The 22,861-nt window shown below is 36.0% G+C and overlaps 1 protein-coding gene across 1 annotated transcript; it reads right to left on the bottom strand.

Annotated features, from left to right (window-relative positions):
* Window positions 1–1,668: 1,668 nt before the first annotated feature.
* Window positions 1,669–21,850, bottom strand: LOC139971366 (BTB/POZ domain-containing protein KCTD3-like). The gene is made up of 16 exons (XM_071977732.1): window positions 21,694–21,850; window positions 19,857–19,910; window positions 19,222–19,267; window positions 18,030–18,162; window positions 17,102–17,182; window positions 16,359–16,514; window positions 15,411–15,695; window positions 14,813–14,928; window positions 13,727–13,814; window positions 13,040–13,156; window positions 12,311–12,484; window positions 11,972–12,127; window positions 11,547–11,643; window positions 10,905–11,037; window positions 7,650–7,704; window positions 1,669–6,712 (listed from the first exon to the last, which is right to left on the bottom strand). Exons 1-16 carry the CDS (start codon window positions 21,744–21,746, stop codon window positions 6,414–6,416), a joined length of 2,043 nt encoding a protein of 680 aa, XP_071833833.1. The 5' UTR covers window positions 21,747–21,850; the 3' UTR covers window positions 1,669–6,413.
* Between the last annotated feature and the right edge of the window lie 1,011 nt (window positions 21,851–22,861).

A 22,861-nucleotide genomic window follows, 5' to 3' on the forward strand; every position in this document is an offset into this window, starting at 1 on the left:
GCTGTTATATTCAATCACCATCTCTGTTATGTACGTGGCACCAAATTACGGCCTTTCTTAATCACCATCTCTGATGATACGTGGCACCAGATTAAGACCTTCCTTGGCTTTAATCGAAAGCATACGGCGATATTATAGATCGTGCGTTTGGCTCTATACTGCCTGCCTGAATCTTTAATGCTTTGCTATACAGTAGTCCATCATCTCAGACATAAGTATAGCGTGTATACTCGTACTATAGCTCGTAATATACTCGTAATATTCTCGTAATATAGCGTTAATACTCGTAATACACTTATTTGGAATAAAAATATATATATGGATGGGAAAATAATTAAGCAAGTTTATACTACTAAGTTTTTAGGTGTAAATATTGATTGTAAACTTAGCTGGCGCAACCATATTTCAACTATTTGCAGTATAATTGCACGGAATGTTGGCATATTATCTAAGTTGAAATATTATCTATCGGAAAACATACTCAGAACACTATACCAGACCCTGATTGTCCCGCATCTCACTTATTGTTCCATTATTTGGTCTGGTACATACAACACCTACCTTAACAATCTTATAATACTCCAAAAGGCAGCCATTCGCCACATAACACACTCAGCCCCACGTGAGCACACCAGTCCCCTATTTAAGAAACTCAACTTACTAAAATTGCACGATCTCATTAAAGTTAAGCTTGCATTATTTGCCTACAAGACCTGGAATGGATTACTACCAGGTGCCTTTGACATTTTTTTAACCAGTAACAGAGATGTACATAATCATAACACGAGGCATGCTAATCATGCCCACTATAATCTCTACAATACCACCATTGGAACTTTAAGCCTACAAAACCGTGCAACAAAAACATGGAATCTTCTAACGAACGATTTAAAGAGTAAAAAGTCAGTCACATCCTTAAAGAAGTGGTTTTGTAAGGAAATAATAGCAAGTTACTGACTAAAACTAAATGATACTTGTATGTAATATTTATATATATTTTTATATATATTTATATATTTATATTTATATAATATTTATATATATTGAACATTTAATTTGTACTTATATTTATGTATATGTATTTATACACATATATATATATATATATATATATATTTTTTTTTTTCTTTCTTCGGGGAGTCTTCCACATTGTTAAGCATTTAAGCTTTATGGAAGACTTCCCTCCACTTTGTACTTTTGTGGCAAACAAATAAATAAAACTTGTATAGATGCTACATTGTTCGCGTATGGGTCAATTCTATACAATGCCTACAAAGTAGTGGACAAGGTTTTATCACACATACTTCGCGTGCTTTCATTCCTTGCATTAAACCGATGATTTGCACTGCTCTTTTCGGTAGTGATTTCGATATCTGCTAATTCTTACCCCAGCTAACCCCCACCCCCCCCCCCACCCGCCCGCCACCATCTCACACTTGATCAGCCACAAAATGCTGCAACATATTCTCTTGTGACTAATACTCTTTCGTTCTGATAGAAAGCTTCTGTAACGTACTAATGCCACTTTACTAGTTGTTTTTTGTTTCGTTTTGCTGAGAATATCGTTTGTTTCATGCAGTTAACTGTTTCACTTGTAGCAACTACATATACAGACAATGATCATACACCAAAAAGCAGAGAAAAGAATTGTTTCAAACACAAATAGGCTTATATTTGACACCTGTGATTATATATTTTGCTGGATTTCAAAATGGCTGCTTTCGACCATTTTTACACAATGAGAACTATCGGCAACTTCGTAAAAATATAAATATTAGCTGCGTTCATAACTTTCATATTGCTTTTAATATTTTAAAGTATCAAAGAAATTACCAACAAAAATGCATTAAAAATTATTTAAAAAAAAAACCTAACAGGCAAATGAAATGAAAGCAGAAAAACAATGGAAAATAGTATAAGCCTGTTGTATCCAAACTTATATATTGCACTGCTACCTCTGGATATAGTATGTTTGCAAATAACTGAAACCCAACTTAAAGAAACAGGCGTGAAAAGATGAATAATTGGCAAATTATCACAGGAGAAATATAATTAAATATGTCATTATGTTACAACTTTTAAGATGAGAAAGATTATGATATACTCATGCAGGGTAATAGTTTATTTTTCTCTTTCACCACATGGACCCTATATTGCCCGCCATTTTGTCTTAGCAGTACTGACTGATACGGGTAGTATAGGGAGAACGTTTAATTAGCCTGTTGAGGTCATATATATGGCGGTAGTTAGAGTGAGGTTTTGTGTTAGAGAGGAACGAATGGGCCAAAGAGAAGAACTGATAAATACTCGTATCTGAGCCAGACGTGCAGTGAGTTGTACTCTATGGTAGTTACCTGTTATCGTACTCACGGATTTGTACTCAGGAGATTTGGCAATCTACCATAGATGTACAAGACTAGTATAAGACTAAGTTCCCGTGCTCGCACTTGGAGCCTTATACTCGTATTCTACATGTACTCGTCCTCATGCTGTTGTACTCAACCTCATGCTGTTGTACTCGTACTCATGCTGTGCTGCTCGTCCTAATGCTGTTGTACTCGTCATCATGCTGTTGTACTCGTACTCATGCTGTTGTACTCGTACTCATGCTGTTGTACTCGTCCTCATGTTGTTGTACTCGTACTCATGCTGTTGTACTCGCCCTCATGCTATTGTACTCGTACTCATGCTGTGCTGCTCGTCCTAATGCTGTTGTACTCGTCATCATGCTGTTGTACTCGTACTCATGCTGTGGTGCTCGTATTCATGCTGTTGTACTCGTCCTTATGCTGTTGTACTCGTCCTTATGCTGTTGTACTCGTCCTCATGCTGTTATACTTATACTCATGCTATTGTACTGGTCCTCGTGCTGTTGTACTCACACTCATACTGTTGTACTCGTTCTACAAATCTAGTCTTAACATTATAACACTATTAATCTAAGAATACAGAGATCGGTTAATATATATTTAATCCGTCCTGCATAAAGACAGAAGTACACGTATAGCCGTGTTTTAAAGTGTTTTAAAGAAAAGTCACCCAAGATACAGCATGGGCACGAAAATCAAACAACTTGATCCACTCTCAACTCCAGTCCCCTTACATCTCTAGACTTTAACCGTATGATCATGACAGTGTTACGTCATGTATATCGGTGAGTCCATTGTAAAGAGAATAGATACTACACATGATCATATGATCTTAGCCCACACATACTATACTCAACATACTCAAAGAGATCAGCCAACACCTCTCAGTTTAAACATGAAATTATTTAATACAAGGATAAGTCATTTTAGTCTCTTTTTTTGACAAACAATAAAATATATATTAAAACTTTCAACTTGAAGACCATTTAATCTAAGCATCCTAGCGATTCGATTACCCGATTATTCGCGGGTAATGAAAATTCCCAGTTTTCATGTCTTCTATATTATTAGTAAACATGTGTAGATTAACGATTAACACTACAAATAATGACAACACAGAAAGATCTAGCTACGGATTGCATAGCAACTACCGGAAGTCACCCATGAACTCTTCCGATACGAGGACACATTCTCAAACAAGCAATCAGCGTCACCCATGAACTCTCCCGATACGAGGACACGATCTCAACAACCGAGTAGCCATACAGATACGTTTTGACAGACTTTGCACTATCCGAGGATATATGGGCAATGTTAACACCTTATATGTCCGAAGTGTCGAACTAAATTGAACGCACTTGCATTTATTCCAGAATTACTTTTCACCGTTCAAGGTGACAAGCACCAGACCTGTGATAAGTTGGGAAACCGTCAACACGTTTTAAAAATTAATAGAAATGATCATACAGAAATTGTTCTAAGTTTGTACACAAAACAGAAAATTTGGTGATTGAAAAATCATAACGCTTATAAGGAAACGGCAAGTGTTAATTTTGTTGTAACTGTTGAAATACATTTGTGTTTTTTAAATCTTTCCTGTACAATTTGCTAACATTTATCAGCCAATGAAGCACATATACATACTGATGTCAACCTTTTCATAAGTACATGTAGCTGTCTAGAATATATCTTTCTAACATCTTTCTTCAATTTTAACATGTAATACTAACATATGAAGAGAAATTTATACCTCGCCTCATTTCATAATCACAACAATACTAATACACTAAAGCTTTGTACATCTTTAAGAGGACTATATAAAAAATTAGCTTATTTGTAATCTGGAATGATATTTTAAAGGTAACGAAAACTGTAACGAATATGTAAATAACGCTTTCGATCATTTAATCTATGCCAGAGACTCTACGAAATATTTACGAAATATTTCATCGCCAACCAGTAGATTAAGTCTCAAAAACTCTAAAATTTCATTTTTTAATCAAATGAGAAATATTTTCAAGAAAGGGACATGACGAGACCAAGCATCTTTATAATTGCTTTGTTTCTAATGTAACTGATTCAATATTTTCTTTTGTTTTTGTGGTTGCCTATTTCTGATTCCTTTTATTTTAAGGGGAGGAAGGAGGGGGCCGGTGCATCATTAGCTAGCCCTTTCTTTGTCACTTCATTCTTTCTTTCCATCAATATCAACTAAGGAGGTACTGCCCCCCCCCATCCTTCCCTTCCCTCAGGAATGGTCAACAGACATTCCCATTGACGTAGTACTGGATAGCACACTTGGTTTATTGTGAGAGTGATTTGAATCTGTTCTAGCCAAACACAGACAACAATATATTGTTTATAATATCCATTTCAATTTCTGTTGATCATCTTCCTTATATATGAATACTTAACAAACTTGTGAAGAGAAAATAGGGAAAAACTGCCTGACAACCAGTTATTTACAAATCCGTCTGATATGAAACCGTTTACACGATACCAAATATCACGAGATGAGGTGAACTGACGCACTCATCATCAAACAATCTTGCAAAACTGATCTTCACTTCTCTGAAGGATATCCACAGGGAAACTTTGAATTTACTTTAACCTATAAGTATATATTTAAAGCAAGTCAAAATGACATTTTTTCTCAGTTTTAATAAATTGAAGATGATAAAAAAAGCCTTGCTTACATCGCATGCTTGTGATATTTTTGGTTACGATGGATAAATAAAGACTTCAACTGTTTCATGAAGAATGAACGTCCTTTGCAACACCTGAGACAAATTAATATTTCCCCTTTACGAGATTAATAACTTTTCTCATCAGTAGAACTATATATATCAAGATCAACATCATAAGTATCTCGGCTCTTGGAGGAAATCCTCTAAAATTACTGAAATTTGAGTCTAGTAAAGAGGGGTTTTGAGGCAATTTTTGAAGATGATATTACACTTTACTGTGTTACGTACACCTCTGAATTACCTCTAAACAGCTGGTTTCATGACAACCTCTTATTAATGTCACTAATAAATCTGATATTTTTTAAGGGCCAGAGATGTTTGTTAATCAAAATCCACAAATGAAATGTTTGATTCAGCTTGTTTTTCAGCAAAGGTGCATAAAAACAAGATCAAGAATAGAGTGAGGCTTTGTATGTATCTGATGCCTACTTAATCAACTGTTGATTAGACTGAAACTTTTGCAAATTCTCAAAGCAGATATTATCCGAACTGAAGAATAGCTGGCATATGAAAACAAACCTAATGGTACGGCAAAAAAAGAGTTAAACGATGCCAATTTGATCTCTTTTCTTCAAAGGACTGGGTAATTTGAATATCTGGTTTTATGACTGAGTAGACGACACTCAACACACTTGATACGATTCCAGTCATAGGAGTTCAACTAACAAACATGTTCCTAACTTGTATACAGAATGAGATTTATTTATGGGTCAAATCAATCCAAATAATGTTAGCAAGTGAAATATAGGTAACTAATTCAAGATGCACTTTACAAGCCACATATTCCAAGCATCGCATTCTCAAAAACCAACTTCTGTCAAGTTTTTGGGAATGATTCAAATGGTCAGAAGTCCCCGAAAGGACCCTGAAATACCTTTCACATGTTTAGCCTAATATGACTTTGTACCAATAGTGATGTACTTGAAGCTTTTCATAGCTCATTAAATTAAAGCTGATGAATCTATTTACATTCATACTACATTCATACTCACAAAAGTTATGCATCTTTTCCAAGATGCAATTCATTCTTACAATCTTATTAAATCCATGAAACACTCACTCTCGGAACCAGCACCTGAGTTGTACGAGACTGTTCCACACTTACTGCACCTTAGACTATCAGAATGAGACTGCACATGAGTCTGCACACTGCAGTATTAAGAATGGGTGATCTTCAAGTCTAGCCCCTCGGTCGAGACTATCAGAATGAGTCTGCATACCGCAGTATTAACAATGTGTTATCTTATAGTCTAGCCCCTCGGTCGAGACTATCAGAATGAGTCTGCATACCGCAGTATTAACAATGTGTTATCTTATAGTCTAGCCCCTCTGCACCGCCAGCGCCATCTTCACAGCCACCCTCCGCACCGGCGGGAGTCGTCGGTGACGGCTGCATGTTCTGGCTCGTGGTCGAAGGGCTGCTGGCGATAACGTTGTGCCCTGATGACCTCAAGGCATTTGACCTGGAGAAGGCTAGCATCTGGGAGGAAGCTGGGCTGATGGATGGGGTGGTACATCGAGAGGCGGTGACGTCACACTGACTGAGGAGTCGAATCAATTCCTCCTCTGTTGGACCTCCTGTTAGTTTATCTAGAGCTGGAAAGGCGGAGAGAATGGGTTCACTTGTTAAACAGTAAAGGCACAGAAAATCACATAGAGGGGTGATTAAATTATAAAAACAGGGCTTTAATTAAATCTGCAATTTTTTTTAGTATACAGTAAATCTTAGTACACAGACAGAAAAAAATGAAAATAATAAAGGGAAGGAGGTGCAGCACACTTCACATAAGAATGTTCAGCAATCTGCCTCAATAAAATGACAAGAAATATTTCTCTGAAGAAATGGAAACCTGTCTAATATTAATCCTTTTGAAGATCTTACTTATTGAAACAATTGCATCAAACTGAAGAATTCAACTTTCTACGTTTTACCTTCGCAGATACTCAATTTTTTAAATCTCATTTTCTAACTTTGTTCTTTCTATTTTAAGCCCCCCCCCCCCTTGAACTGTAACTGCAATGGTTGCTTAATACTTACAAATTTTACAAAGACAAAATCAACTTGTATATGTAATTGCATGTCTGTATGTAATTGCAAAGACTAAAATATAATAGACACATCTTCTCTTTCATTAACCTCATATTTCATTTATTTTTCATTTCATAGTCCCATTGCTACCATAGACTCTACAGTATAAAAATACATGTTTCCTTGTCCACTCTCTACCTAAAAAATAAAAAATAATAGGTCATCCTTGCATGTGTTCAGTTGTTATCAAGCAGATTGTCAAATAATCCAAGATGCAATATTCCTTTTTCAACATCAAAGTTGTCAAAATTTGAAGAAGAAAATAACATATATATCAAATCCCCCTCCCACACACACCTCAGGGAAAAAATTTCCTCTTTGTTGTACAAACAAAACAAGACAATTGAATGATATGTTTTCATGTTCTCAAGAAGTGGCAATAATATTTCATATTTCAAATATCAGATAACCAATTGTTCTCTTTACACCTCCTCCTTGACTTACCCTTGCTTGTCTCCCCCTTGGCAATTTGATCAAGAACGATGGATAGATCCCACATCTGGTTAATGAAATAAAAATGAAAAACATCGATGGGATTTGAAAAAAGTGATGGGTTGTGCTTGATGATACTTTTAAAGTACAGCAGGCCATTGGACATAACCATCACAGTGCTTGGTGAAACATACCAGGAAATAATTTAGTGTTCAGATTTTGTGGAGCAGTTTAGAAGGCTATGAATTTTGTTCCTTATAATATACTGTGGTTCATAATGTAAAACAAAAAGTGTGATACACCTTTGGACTGGTATAGCAATTTCACCACCATTTTGCGATGCGATACTGGATAAATTAATCCCAGGGCTGCATAATGCCACTGATATGATGTAACAATGTATGTATCCTAAATGTCCCCCTACCCAATGATGATTGTGTCCAAGTTTCATGGAAATCCATCAACAGCTGTACGAGTAGAAGCAGTTTAACGGGTGTGGATGGATGGATGGATGGATGGATGGATGGATGGATGGATGGATGGATGGATGGATGGATGGGATGGATGGATGGATGGATGGATGGATGGATGGATGGATGGATGGATGGATGGATGGATGGATGGATGGATGGATGGATGGATGGATGGATGGATGGATGGATGGATGGATAGCATGATTACAATAGCTCAACCAGCACTACACGCTGGTATGAGCTAAAAAAAAACTATCATCATTTTGGCGAAGTCGTAACTATCAAGACAGTCAATACGTACAGATAATGACATTTGAGCAACTAACTGGCTTTACCACTGTTCCTTAATACATACATTATTACACTGACTTGAGAGTTTGCTTTAAAACTGGAAAAACAAGAAGAACATATTCAAAGTAACCCTAACTTTAGGTCAAGATGTTCAAGTCACAGCCCTAAGAGAAATGGATCTCAATTTGATATCAAAACAAATTATTCTTGTCACTGAACACATGACCAGACCCATGTGCAAACACAACATAGATTCAAAGGATGTTTTATGGCATATTTCATTTACAAATTTTTCCAAATGAGGTTTTAACAGCATTTCATTGGGCCATAATATATGCAGAACCTTAATGCCTCTGCACCCCCCCCCCCACCCTTCTCCTCAAGAGATGCCAAACAAAGCCCACCCATACATCTCCTTCTCTGAGTGTTAATGCTACAGTCATTAACGATTGACAGACACAGAAACACTGGGTAGTTTTAGCTGCCTCCATTATACTGGAATGAAGACAGAAGAACAAGTCTGTGACTCGTCATGTAAACTGGAAAATATTATGCAAATTAGTAGCTTCTTGAATTAATCTCACATATCTACACATCTGTTTTAGTAGATATCAACACTAAAATTTGCATAAATTCTGATCTAAGAACAGACTTTCAAAACAAGTGAAAATGGCATTTCCTCTCTTCTGGCAGCAGTTTCTGATATCAAACTAAACCGTCCGTGGCATGATTATAACAGATGGCTAGTTTTTGTCGGTTATATATTATTCATTGATTCTGTCTTAGTAAATCTATCTTCATTCTGGATGAAGATAGAGAGAGAGAGAGAGAGAGAGATGGCTTTTCAGACATACAGAAGTTGGCTTTTACTATTTTTTTATTTTATTTTCAACAATGCAGAACAGATGACATGGTTTAATTTACTGCTTTACTCATCCATATACCTACCTTTGGCATTGCCTCAGGCTAAATATTTATAAAGTAAAATGAATCACATGAAAAGGAATCTACGTTCTATAATTAACTGTCGTGATCTGGAAATCGTTGAAGAAATAAACAAGAATGGTACAAGGTTGCAAAGCCTGCCTGATTTTACCAATTGCGGTTGATAACGAAGAGCGTTGAAATTAATAAAAGGTTCCTTCAAGATTCTTTAATCATCACACTTGTTTCAAGTTTCATGTCTATCTTAGAAGTGTTGCTAAATTAAGAGCTCGCAGAACACCCAAGATGAAAAATGATCGTAAAAGAAAGTCGATGCTGGCTTTTGTAGTTGAAATTAATAACCTCACATGGAACGTCATGCTTCGTTTAAAAATTTAAGCACATTCTCTAATCAAGTCTTGGGAATAATCGGTACTTTTTTATCAGATTTACACTTCTTTCGTTTTATCAAACTTTGACTTTATAAAAGCCGATGGAGCTTGGATTATTTTGATTATGTTTATCGCTACATTACATGTGTCATCTCGCTCGGTCACTTTGTATATGATTCTTCAAAGGATATAGTGGAATAAATTGATAACATGCATGCACTTTCTGCAAAATTCGTTTAGTTAATAACAACCCTACAAGAATTGTAAGGACTTGATAGTTTACGCAGCTTTGAAAGTTGGCATTAATAACTGTGCATGTTATATCATTTAAATTTTTCAATGTAGAGACAAAGTCTTGTTTTGGAAATTTAATTGCATCCTGTGATAAAATCTTACAAGACTTGCAATTTTTGTTCATATTAAAGCTTTGATTTTGCAAAAGCTTATGAAACCTGAATTATTCCAATTATGTTATTCCTGCTCATTTCCTAAACCCCTCTTCGAAGGAATACGAAGGGAATAAAACTAAGAATGTTTATCGTGCAATATTTGAAATAGGAAACATTAATGTTACCAACCCTCCATGATTTATTGCATAGAGTGGATGTTTTTTTGTAGCTTTTCTAGAATATGTTTTGTATTTTAAACTGATAAATGTCTTCATGATGAAAGGCAGTATTTCACACAGCACATTAAAGAATAGGTATTGATCTCTAATTACTATTGTATAGTCAAACACTATGATATTAAATCCCCCTTTGATAATTGAAAGATAAAACCTTCTTCTTTTGAAAATAGCTATCATCTTCTTGACCCTACCCTCCTCCTAGACCAGCTGTCAGTCCATGTGAAACAATGGCAATTGTTATGTTAGAGACTGATTAGTAAGACTAATTAGTAAGACTAATTAGTCAATCTTAAGTCATCAGCTCTATATTCATTCTATCAGCAACGGCCAATCTGGCTTTAAGATTACAATGTACACATATCAAGTGGCATCCCCACTGTCCCCAACTCAACTATTGTGACCTACTTTACAATAGACATGAAGACCCATCGATACCATACACTGAACGACTGTACACATGTAAGTCACATGCGAAATTGAGGTCAAGATGCACTGTGAAAATGCAAAGGCATAGAGAAAATTCATACGATGATATTACAACAAGACATCAGTTACTTACCTGAATGGTTCCATTGGAATGACCTGAAAAGAGATATCTTCTGGGTCTTGAACCAATCCTGTTGGATCCTTCACATTCATGAACACAGAATGATGTCACCATACTGCCATCCACAGACCGAATGTTGCAAACCCTTTGTAACGCAGCAAAATGTGAAGGAGAACAAAAAAGGAGAATAAAAAAAACAAGATGGTGAAACCTGAACATGATTACCTTTTACCATTAAAAGCATACAGAGAGTTGAAATCAAGGAAGCACCTTTAATCAGTTTCCATGTGATCAGTTTAAAAAACTCAAATGACCATGGTTTGAGGATTAGCATAATTCAGACATCAAATCTACAGTTACTCACATAAACTCCCAGTTTAGTAATGACTCTGTGACTGGACTCGAGTCAGACTTGAGTCTTTGCATGCAAGAGAGAATCCAGGTGAATCCACTTTCACAATTTGGGAGTTGAAAAGACTTAAATAAGATAATCAGGGATTTGGGAGTGACTTGGACTGACACTGAGACTCGACTCTGATTTCACTCAAGATATTTATTATCCTGTCATTCTCAAACAGACAAAGGCAAAATGGATTACCAGAGGAGATTACCAGACATCTTTACAACAATTAGAATAATCTACTTTAATTTTACCTCTCTCCATTCGATGCTTGTCTGACAAAGAGCTGATCGGTGTCAGGTACGACCTTCTGGATGAATATCTGTATGTCATCCCTCTCGCCAAATGGCCCTGTGGAAAACATTTAAGATGTTGTATTTTCAAACTAAGAGAAGACGCAAGACAATTTGAAAACCTTCACCAAAAATATCCATGATTTGACAGGATAGGAAACCAAAAAAGACCATGGATTCGATACATCAATTTATGTTTAATAAAGTAATGTGAAAAATCATCTTCATTTTTGCTATAAAAGAAACTTTCATGATGTTACAGACTGGAATCAAAACCCTACCAATACAACAGAGTTCTTTGCTGCACTTTTAAAAATTTGAATAAAAAAACTTCAAAAAATTTCTTTTAGCTCTTTTTTAATACATAAGTAACCTTGTGGACTTACCAATATCATTTCCTTTAGAGTAGCAAGGATGAGGCACTGACGCCTCCAGTGCTAGGACCTTAAAGGAGGCAAGAGGCATGGGTCCCGGCTGAGTTGAAATCATACCCCGGAAACGAAGAACTTCCCAGGTGCGGACGTGGTTGGAATCTGAACAAACTATGCATAAAACGAAACAACATTGTTGACTATTTTAGACTTAAAATGAAGAATATCAGCTACAACTAACTGCATAAGAGGAACGTCACAAATAACAACATGCTTAAGCGAAATTCCAGACATACATGACAACAAATGTAAATGGGTAATACAAATGATAGAACGGTCGTGAGCTAGCTTTACCTGACACCAGATGTTTCTCTGACAACATGACTTTTGTGACTGGGTTTCTGTGCACTGTAAACGTCTGAAAGAGTTGAGGTCCTTGGCCAACTGTCTCTGGATGCTGAACGATGACTCTAGTCTTCCCCGAACTGGTGCCATACGCAATCTCGATCCAGTTACCATTCTGTAAGTCTAGAGACAAACCACAAATGGGAAATAGCTATTAAAGTTAAAAGTGTATAAAGTATTGACCAACAAACAGCACAAAAAATGATGAATGACAAAGTAAGAAAAAAGTGTGGAATTCTTTTTATTTTATTTGGTGGTTGTTCAAAATTAATGCTTATAATACCAAATGTCTTGGAGAGGAATATCTTAAGGATTGAAGGACATTTCTAATACATCCTAATTAGCATTCACTGAAGAATCTAGGAGACTGTTCATAATAGTTTCATCAAATTGCATTCTTCTATTTGAGTTATCTGCAGTGAGTTTAGCTGGTGATAACCAGATACATTAAGCTGCTTTGACCATTACACATATCCTTACACACAGTTCTAAATACCCTTCATTTCTCTTCTATCCAGCTTTTAAACACTTACTTGACTGTGGTGTTAGGTATACAGAGAGGGCAGTAACAGATTCCAGATAACCAGATACATTAAGCTGCTTTAACCATTACACATATCCTTACACACAGATCTAAATACCCTTCATTTCTCTGCTATCCAGCTTTTAAACACTTACTTGACTTTGGTGTTAGGTAAACAGAGAGGGCGGTAACAGACTCCTCGTCTGGATCTCTGTATAGCTCTGTAACTAGAAGATCCTTGTCCTTGATCCGAAGGGGAAACTTCTCCATATCTAACACACACACAAAAAAAGCAAATAAGCCAATAATTTATGAAAAGATCAGGCACTTGAAAATCTCATCTGTATTCTTAGGATACTTTCTCATTATGCCTAAACAGTTATTATGTGTGTTAAAATAACATTTTATTGAGTAGGTAAGCAAAGTGGGGTAATTCATTTTATCTCCCAGCAGATAACTTCTGATGTCTATTTACCTGTTATATGTAACTAACAGTAACACATATATGATAGGTAAGGGAAATGGGGAAAGGAATTCATAGCACATTGGTTTCAGGGAAGGATGGATTATTTATAAAAGGAGTGAGTGTGGCCCTAAGGAGGTATAAGCTGACTGATACATGAGGGGGGTCTGGAGGTCATCTCCCCCCCTTCCCTGCCCCCCTCTAAAGAAAAGTTACATTGTAGACATCAAATGGTGCTTTCTGAGGTATAATTAAGCTATGAATTAAGCCTTCACCCACTGTTGGGCTAGTAACCATGTTAACTGTTTGTGTGGTTTGGATATTTTCACTCAGCACTGCTTTCCAGAAGGGTTGTCTCAGAGAGTAAAAAACAACTTACCGATGTAGTAGATGCAGCCATTGGTGCAGCCGAGGAGGAGGAATGTACCGGCTGTGTCTGAGCTTGCAATGGGATTCACATCCTGGACCTTGAAGAGAATGGTAGATAGGTAAATATCAACAATGACACTTCTCAGACAAAGGAACAAAGAACAACAGCCGAGGAACCGTGGGAATGGCTAAGGAAAGTACAGACTACCAATGGTAAAGTATAAACACCAATAAAAACAGAACAGTAAACTGCTACAAACATATCGTTCTCAATTTTTCAGTACAAAGGCCCCCCCAATGTTTTCGGAGGACCAAGGGTTTCTCTTATTAAAAAATAAACTATATGGATGGATTTTAAACTTTCTCACATCGATGACAGTGATTTATACAAAATATTACCAATTACCTTGTGAAGTCACTAAATCATGGTGACTGGCATTTGATTGGTTGGATGTGTGTGGGAGCTAGGTCATTTTGAGGTGAGCTGCTTGATGTAGCAGGACAGAAGATATCTTGTTGGTACAAAGTAGGACTAGAGATTGTATTTATATATGTTACATAAATCTGTTAAGGCTGGGGTAGCTCAAAAGATTCAACAAGTTATTGGTTGAAACCCACATTATGATGTGGATAATACTGTGTTACTGTACCCATGTGTGACCATACATACCCCTGTATGAACGCACTTCATGTGTGAATCTACCCGTGTGTGAATTTGTATCCCATGTGTGGTGTAGGTACCCATGTGTGACCATACATACCCCTGTATAAATGCACTTCATGTGTGAATCTACCCCTGGGTGAATTAGTATCCCATGTGCGGTGTTGATAACCCTGTGTGAATTTGTACCCCACATGTGGTGTACAGACAGTCCCCCTGAAGAATTTATACCCTGCGTGTGGTGTAGGTACCCCTGAGTGAATGCACCACAGTTGCAATATGAATATCAACTGTCACATTTACAAAGATCTGACTTTGAAATTCCTCACTGTCATAATTCTTTCCACAAAGTTCTCCACCAAACTCTTACAATTGCCAATCAAGTTTAATAAATAATGAATCAATAAGCAAACAGTATTATCCATGTGACCATACCTGCCAGTTTTGAGTGACAGCATGCCAAACACCAATCTTGCCAAGGTGGCTGGTAGCTACTAGCTGACTACCGATGAAAAAGAGATTATCAACCTGAACTCCCAGGTCAAAGGTACCTGCCAAAGAAACCAAAAATATGTCATTGTTTCTAAAAATTATAATGTTCTAACTTCCAATTGCTACCATTCATCGTCCTTCTGGATATAGTGACTTGTTTAAACAGCAATAACTTATCATAAATGTAGTCATTACTTCTAAAAGTAGATCGTATTAAGTTGATACTGTTCAGCAAATTTGTCTATTTTGATACTTGCTTGTTTTTTTTTTTCATTTTGCTTAGAACTCAGAATGTGAAAACTTGTTTAGTGAAAAGGACTGCTCTGTTATTAGACTGGACATACACATTTCCCTTGTTCAAAGAGTTAATACTTCATGAAGGTACAACTTAAGTTTATGATAATTTATTATGTTTCCTGTTTGTTCTAACAATTGTTTAGGCTCACAGAAACAGAAACCCTAATTAAATCCAAAGCAATGATCACAAACAAATAAATTTCTTTACAAAATACCTCATATATATATATATGTATAGACTTACCAATTTCTATTTTTCTAACATTTTCTTGACAGCTCCAGAGCCTGATTTGACTTCCTGAGGACACTGCCACCATTTTACCCTTGCCTTCACTGATGGCAAGACCAGCAACCTTAGAATTTAGAGCTACCCTCTCTATCGTCTCGTCTAAAACCGGAGACGTGAAGACTGTCTGCCAACCCGTGGACTCTTTGATTTTATAGCACCGTATGAAGTGTGTGTAAGCCGCAACGATCCAGTTTTGATGACCTCTGAGCAGGACAACCCTCCGAGGGTCTAAGCTGGTCTCTGTCGGTTTAGAAAATGAATAAACATAAACAACCTGTGCTTTACAAGTAGAGAGTCTGATAAATTAGTGCAAATCTACAAGGAATCAAAGATAAATGTCGAAGAAAGGGAAAAGTGACAAATTATGTCAGCACTTAAGAGTTCGTGTTAGTTTTATTCCTCAAGACTAACAGTAAATGTTAGTTTATTTCTAAAAGACCAAGAGTTAATGTGGTTTCTACAAGAAGAAATTGTTTCTCTACCAAATAAGTTTGTTATTAAGAAAGAGCACATCCTGTGGACCTTTAGTCGCATCTTTACAGAGGAAAAGCTTATTTACAATATCGACTCACTAGTTGCACAAACAGACTAAATACCAAAGAGACAGACAGAGATTGGAATGACTACAGAACATGATTAGGAGACTAGATAATCAGACTCACTAGAAACACAAAGAGGCTGAAGGACAAAAGAGTGAATGCCTGCCTTATGAATATGCAGTAGAGACTACATATGATTTGGGGTTACAGACAATAGAAAACACAGAACACATAATTTAATGACAACCAGAGAAAACCAGTATCAGAATAGTAAGGGAAAAGAAAAGAAGAAAACATCAAACTGGGGATAAAATATTGGGGCTTGCAAAGAAAGTATTATAGCTCAACATGTCCAACTACTCACCTAATGGTAAATCTAAGTCTTGCCTCGAGTGTGACTGTTCTATAACTGACGAGGGTCTGCCAGAGTTTGTTCTGGTCAGTTGCTTCAGCCTAAGCTCTGCCTCGCAGGCCACGCTGTTACAGCGCACATCCGAGGGCTCCGGACGAGCTGGGAATGCTGCATTGACAGGATGATGGGAGGAAAAACTTTAGTGAAACAATTTCTGTAAATGAAATTTCACAATTATAACTTTATAAAATATGATTAAAAGACTGTACCAAGGTTCTGTTTACTGAAACTGCAATGTACCGTTGTCTGAGTGTATCAATTGGGATGTCATGCATATACTGTATCATATTGTTGTAATGTGATACCTGATTAATAGTGCCGAGATTGGAGATTTCCAGGATTAGATAAGTTGACTTCTGGTGAATTGCAACAGCAGCAGCTGAGCAAGAGCTCAAAAAGTGACCATTTTTTATCTGTACCTTTGCATCATTTGACCCTGCCGTGTTTATTTTCACGCATAATTGCATCATACGAGAGAAATATGAGATAAGCAGACTAAGTATTTTAACCATAAATAAACTGGGCATCTTTGAAACAATATATAGGAAGGTTTTATATCTTCTATTCAAAAATGATCAAGTCGTCCCTGGTCAGTATAAAAATCATATATGAATACCAATACAAGTATTTATTACATGAGATTTTATCTTGATTTATCCCTCTTTCAACCTCTATATCCTCATTTATTTACTCACAATAAGGTACAAGATATCCATTAAAGAGGACATTGCCACAGGTGGAACTATCCAAATCATCACAGAGTTGTAATTTCTTCACTAGAAGAGAAAGTAAGGAGTAAAATGGTTAAATATTTAAACATGGTAACTAATTCCAAAGAAAATTTAGAGAGTGCAAGATATGAATCCTCTTATCAGAGAATGTTAAATTTAAAGCATCATTTCATCAGCAATACCAAACATTTGAAGAAGATAATGTCATGTTAATATTAGTATTATTTTTATTAAAGGAACCTTGGTCATTGCATTGCTTGTATTGTATGTGATACATCTTTTACCTTGCAATGTAACTTGTTACTATTATATTTGTATCAGTACTTCAGTACTTGAAATTACTTGAGTACTCCAGTACTTGAAATTACTTGAGCAGAGGAACTAATGACATGATGCTTTCCAAGTTTAATAAATGAATCTTATAGAGTTATTTTCGAATACTACTATTATTCATTTCAAATCGATGTGCAGGAAATCCTACCATCTTCACAACAAACAACCTCAGTGCCTATTTCACAGGAATGTATAACAAAGTACCTAGGTAAAGGGGGGTGAACTCAACATGAAATTTACATTACTTGGTGTTAAAGAAGACAAGTGTAAGGGTTTCATTTGCTTAAACACTTCCATCTTCCTCACCTTCCTCTGTCAATAAATGAATTTGCAAATTGTCCAATAAGAACAAAGATAATTTCAGAACTGTTATATTAATGTAACCCACTCTATTTTAAAAGATATGAACATAATAACAAAAGCAAATTCCCTTTTTTAATACTTTTTAATAAAACATTCAAACATCAGGTATAAATTTGGAGAAACTTTTGAAACATTTCAATTCAACCTTATAAATGTTCATGCTAGAGGTATAACCAGTATTAACTGCTTACTCTACCTAATGGAGCTATGCCGTAAAATTCTGCTTCGCTTTTCAGGCTCTGTAAATCCAGCCCCTTGAGTTGGACTTCCTTTGTCCTAAGATATAATAAGACTGGAGCAAACAGGGCAGGATCCCTGTCAATAAATATCTAAAAGAAATAAAAATGACAAAATAATTAATTTTGGACAAAGCATACAAAACACAGATCACAACTGTTCCTAGGAATATGCTTGTTCCAGTACATGTGTAAAAATATAACGTATAAACTATAAAATGATTAAGAAAATTTGCGGTATATGATTTTTCTAGTTTATACCAAAAGTTTGTTTATTAAAATTACTGCAGTGTTTTGTACAAACAGTGCTTAACTTTCTTTATAAACTTTTTTGGAGCAGTTTTTGAAAATGTAAGAATACAGTACAATTTGACTGGACAAGGCGAATTGGTCCTAGTGATACAGGGCATAAAAAATGCTTACACACCAACTGAAAAATCACCTCCTTACAACATTGTAGAATAAAGTGTTGAATATTAATTCAATCCATGTAATCATATATAACAAAGAATAAACACAATTACTCAGATTATGGTTTATTGGTAGAGTTACACATGATAGTACTTTCTTTCAATTTTATTATTTTGGTCTAACTCTACTGAGATGTTCTCATCCTCAATTTAAAAAAACAAAAACACATGCAAGTTGCAGTAACCCTGATATCATTCTTCTTTCAAGTTCTGAATTGCACATACTCATTTAAATTGTGGTGGTTTTCATTTGCCTACATACTAAGTGCCCATCAAGCAGGTGGCAATTATCGTTTTTATACTTTGTCATGTGATCATATTCCAATGCAATGAGAACCAAGTGTTAATTTGTTAAGAGCAGATTCCAAGATGAACCTGACATGGATTGTAAGGAGTGTTAGCTCAGTGGTTAATGCCGGTGCCTTTCAATCATAAAGTCCCCGGTTCGAGTAATGTTTGTCGTCCAGTTACAGAGTTGTTGACAATTGACAATTCATAATCATGGACGTTAAATATGAATGTAAGAGACTGACATTGGCCAGCTTGCAGCTTTGATAAGCCAATGAGGCTTCTTCGCGAGTTCCTGCTTGCAGGAGGATCTAAAATACATACAAAATACATACAAGATCTGCTTCTGAGAGCAAAGTAAGATAGAGAGAGAGAGAAAGAGACAGGTACTCACAGCTCCTTCTTCATCCTTAACTGATGGTATTCTTCCACTAATCAAGCTGACAATGAAAATACACATCAAAAGTCAATCATGTTATAAACATCGCCAAAATATTTTGAATGGTTATGGGGGTGGGTGCAACCCTCGAACATGTATCCTTTTGCCTGTACAGTAGTTTATGTAAATTAGGTGCCCAATAAATAGTGCTGAGTTCCTTTATGTGCCCTCTACTAATTTTCATGTCTGGAATCCTCCTCAGAATATATAAAATGGCATCATTGATTTGCAGACAAATGATGTTGAATATTTGTTTATCTTGTATAAAGGTCCAATGGCTTTCATTTTATTATCAGAATGATGCACCCCTGGCCTATAGAGGTTGTGCAGCATTCTGCTCATGATATTGTTGCCTACAGGTACATGTATCAACTTTGCATATCATAACTAAATTATCAAACTGATAACTCCTGAAGTTGAAATTTGATTAACCTAAGAAGTTAAGGATGACCAGAGGAAAACAACACTTCCTGATCATATGTACAGTAATGCTTAACATATACCAAGCAAACACAAGCAAAATATAACAACATAGTGTCCAGCTACCATTTACAAGTTTATGCAAAAAATTTAAGTAACATCTACTTTACCTTGAAAAGAAAGAGTCTGGAACAGATAGAAGAGTTTGCTTTGAAGTAGAAAACCTGATATGAAAGAGAAAAACATGTTACAGTAACTCTACTATTCAGTCATATATGTATTACAATTAATGTTTCCATGTGATGGTTAGTTGTCAATAGTCACCAGGTTAAACTGTTGCTTTATTATGAGGGAAAGGATTTTATACTTCTCTCTACAACATGCTCAAGTTTTGTTCTGATTAGAGCATTTTTTATTCTATTGATGTGAAGAAATAGCAAATAACTAATGAAAAAGGGAAAAAATTGAAGTTTGGATAAAAGTGCCACACTCTATAATACATGATGCTGTTATAGTGCATACTTTGGGCAAAGTGAAGAAATGGCATGACCCTCATAACCCCCTTTGATAAATTCATAAATAACATTAATATGCAAACATTTTGTTAATGAAATTCCTAAGTGAACATTGTAGTATCACTGGAAGATCATGTTGAATTGAGTCATAGTCGATTTGAAAAGCCGCAAGGGGAAAAAATGCCGCCATTTTGCATAAGTATAGGCACTCTCAAATTCTCAATAAAGGAAAAATTTGTCAAAGGGGACTGGGACATCTATTCCAATTTGACCCTTTACACATTCTGCTGATAGGACTCCCTACTACTCTTTCTCATTAATTAACTGCAGGGAAGTACATACAGTACCATATATATTGAACATGTTGGGAATTGTCACACAAGTAACGAGATAGATGGAAATGGTGAAAAACAACAGAAAGGTGAATTATTTTATTCCAACCTCTAAAAGCATGTTTCTACTGAGAGTCAGTAATTATGATTACACCTGAAAAAGTACTCTACTTGTATAAATTTATGCACATCATACATTGTAGTACTTATCTTATCATCTATATGGTAACACCAAACATGTGCCATACTGTAAGCAGCAGATCTATGAGGCACTACATGGGCTTTCAAACTGAACTTTGACATAACTGAAAAATAAACTTTCCATGAAGTTCTAGTATTGTATAACTGCACATTACCCACACAAAATATGGCCACTTGTTTTAGAATAAAACTTAACACAATGGTAGGCCTACTGTACATGCAATTCAATAATTTGGCTAGATCTCTTTGGCTAGATCTACTGTATATTGCTGCGGAATACTATGCTTATACACAAGGCATTACAGTACAATACTTCTGAAATGCTCAACATTTTCATTACCTGTTGGCATGTGGGGTGTGTTTGTGCTATGATAAGGATAATGAACATACAATAGGTTCAGGTTAGGCATTAGGCTATGAACAGTAATGCCAGACTGCCTTACTTCACATTAAGGTGACCATATTGTTTTCACAAAATCCAGGAACATTTTATTAATGTTGATCCCCCTTCCTCGATGTTGACACCAGGGTACCAACACTCGACTATTAAAAGAAGGCATCAAAGTATCACAATGCAATGCCAAAACCTTGAAGGTCACTGGAACTTGGATTGGAAGGCTCATTAACCACAAAAGAAGGTTTGTCTTAATCATAGCCTAACCACTTGGTCTAGCAGTAAGCCTAACCCTAATCCATTACAAAACCCAACAACACAAGTATGTGATCGTCTTACTGGTGATGAATGGGAATTGATCCACAATGCAGTATAAGCCCATCAAAGCAGATATGCTACAAATCGTAACGTTATTTCAATGTTGACCGGTTATTAATTCGTGGAACTGGTACTAACGTAGGCCTACCCATTGCAACTGTTATGACCGCTACAAACACCTTACAAACTTTGGATCCTCCCAATATTTCCTTAGTTATATTACGTTACAATAACATGATAACATTACCTTGTTCCACCAATATTCAACTTTATTATATCTCCTGATGAATACGAATTCATTTTAACATCGCTATTTCTTCGAGCATCAGCAGTGTTTAAAATTTCAATAGAAGTCTGGGCGTGTATGAAGCATTCGAAATGATACGAAATTATCACTGTGCAAATGTCTATTTATATCCATTATATCTATTTGTATCGGTCGGTCTGGACCTCTGCTGTTTTAATCTCAACGAAAACTTTGGGACGCGAAAGCAGATGAACTTTGGCGATGCCAACCAAATGGAGAAACAAATAGCGAGAATGATACTTTTTTTCCACCCACAAATAAAAGATGATCGGAACAACCAACAATAGATCTTATTTCGGTAAGACACTATGCAGTCCAGTAATATACGTTTGTAATTTCAAATTTTACTCTTTTCATTGTTATTTTAAATCATATGTGCATTGCGAGTTTTTTTCCAATTAAAGAGCCAGGTTCATGTTGGGCCACGTGGACAATTATGTCACCGGACCTCTATTTTGTAGGCCTACCCCTAATAGATCATTAAGTTATCATATAACTTGACTGACTAAACTCTCCCTTGTTCCAGCATGGAGGTCTGTTTTTACCTCCATGGTTCCAGAAACTGCATCACAATTTACAGGTGGTATAGGTGATGTAATAACGGCAGGTCGTCTTCAGAGCTTGCTTTCCGATTCGTATTATAATCTTCTTGTTGGCGTATCCTCGAAATCTGATACCCTTTAGGAAAGTGTTTGCATAACAGTCAATGTTCACTGTTTTGAGAATTTCATCAAAATGCAACTTTTGCAGAAACATTTTTTCTCTTCTGTTGATGAATAATTGAAATACTATGAAAAAAAACTTAAGACATTTTCAACAAGTTGCCCTGACGGTATCATTCACTCAGCCGTTGGAATTGCTTTAAACAAATTTCAACTAACTTGAAAAAAAATCATATCTTTCTTCACCATGCAAAATGCTATCAGAACTTAATTTTAGACGATTGCCTTATTAAGCCATCAACTGCAGTAACTGGATATATCTCTTTTAAGGATAGGGCTTATATGCCAAAAAAAGGTATAAAATCCCTAGCAGGAATCGAACATGGAATCCAAGTTGGTGTGTAGTCAGATGTCTTATTTATTAAGCCACGGGGTCGGATGCTGCA

The sequence above is a fragment of the Apostichopus japonicus genome, chromosome 8 (genome assembly GCF_037975245.1).
Source record: "Apostichopus japonicus isolate 1M-3 chromosome 8, ASM3797524v1, whole genome shotgun sequence".
NCBI classification, from domain to species: domain Eukaryota; kingdom Metazoa; phylum Echinodermata; class Holothuroidea; order Aspidochirotida; family Stichopodidae; genus Apostichopus; species Apostichopus japonicus.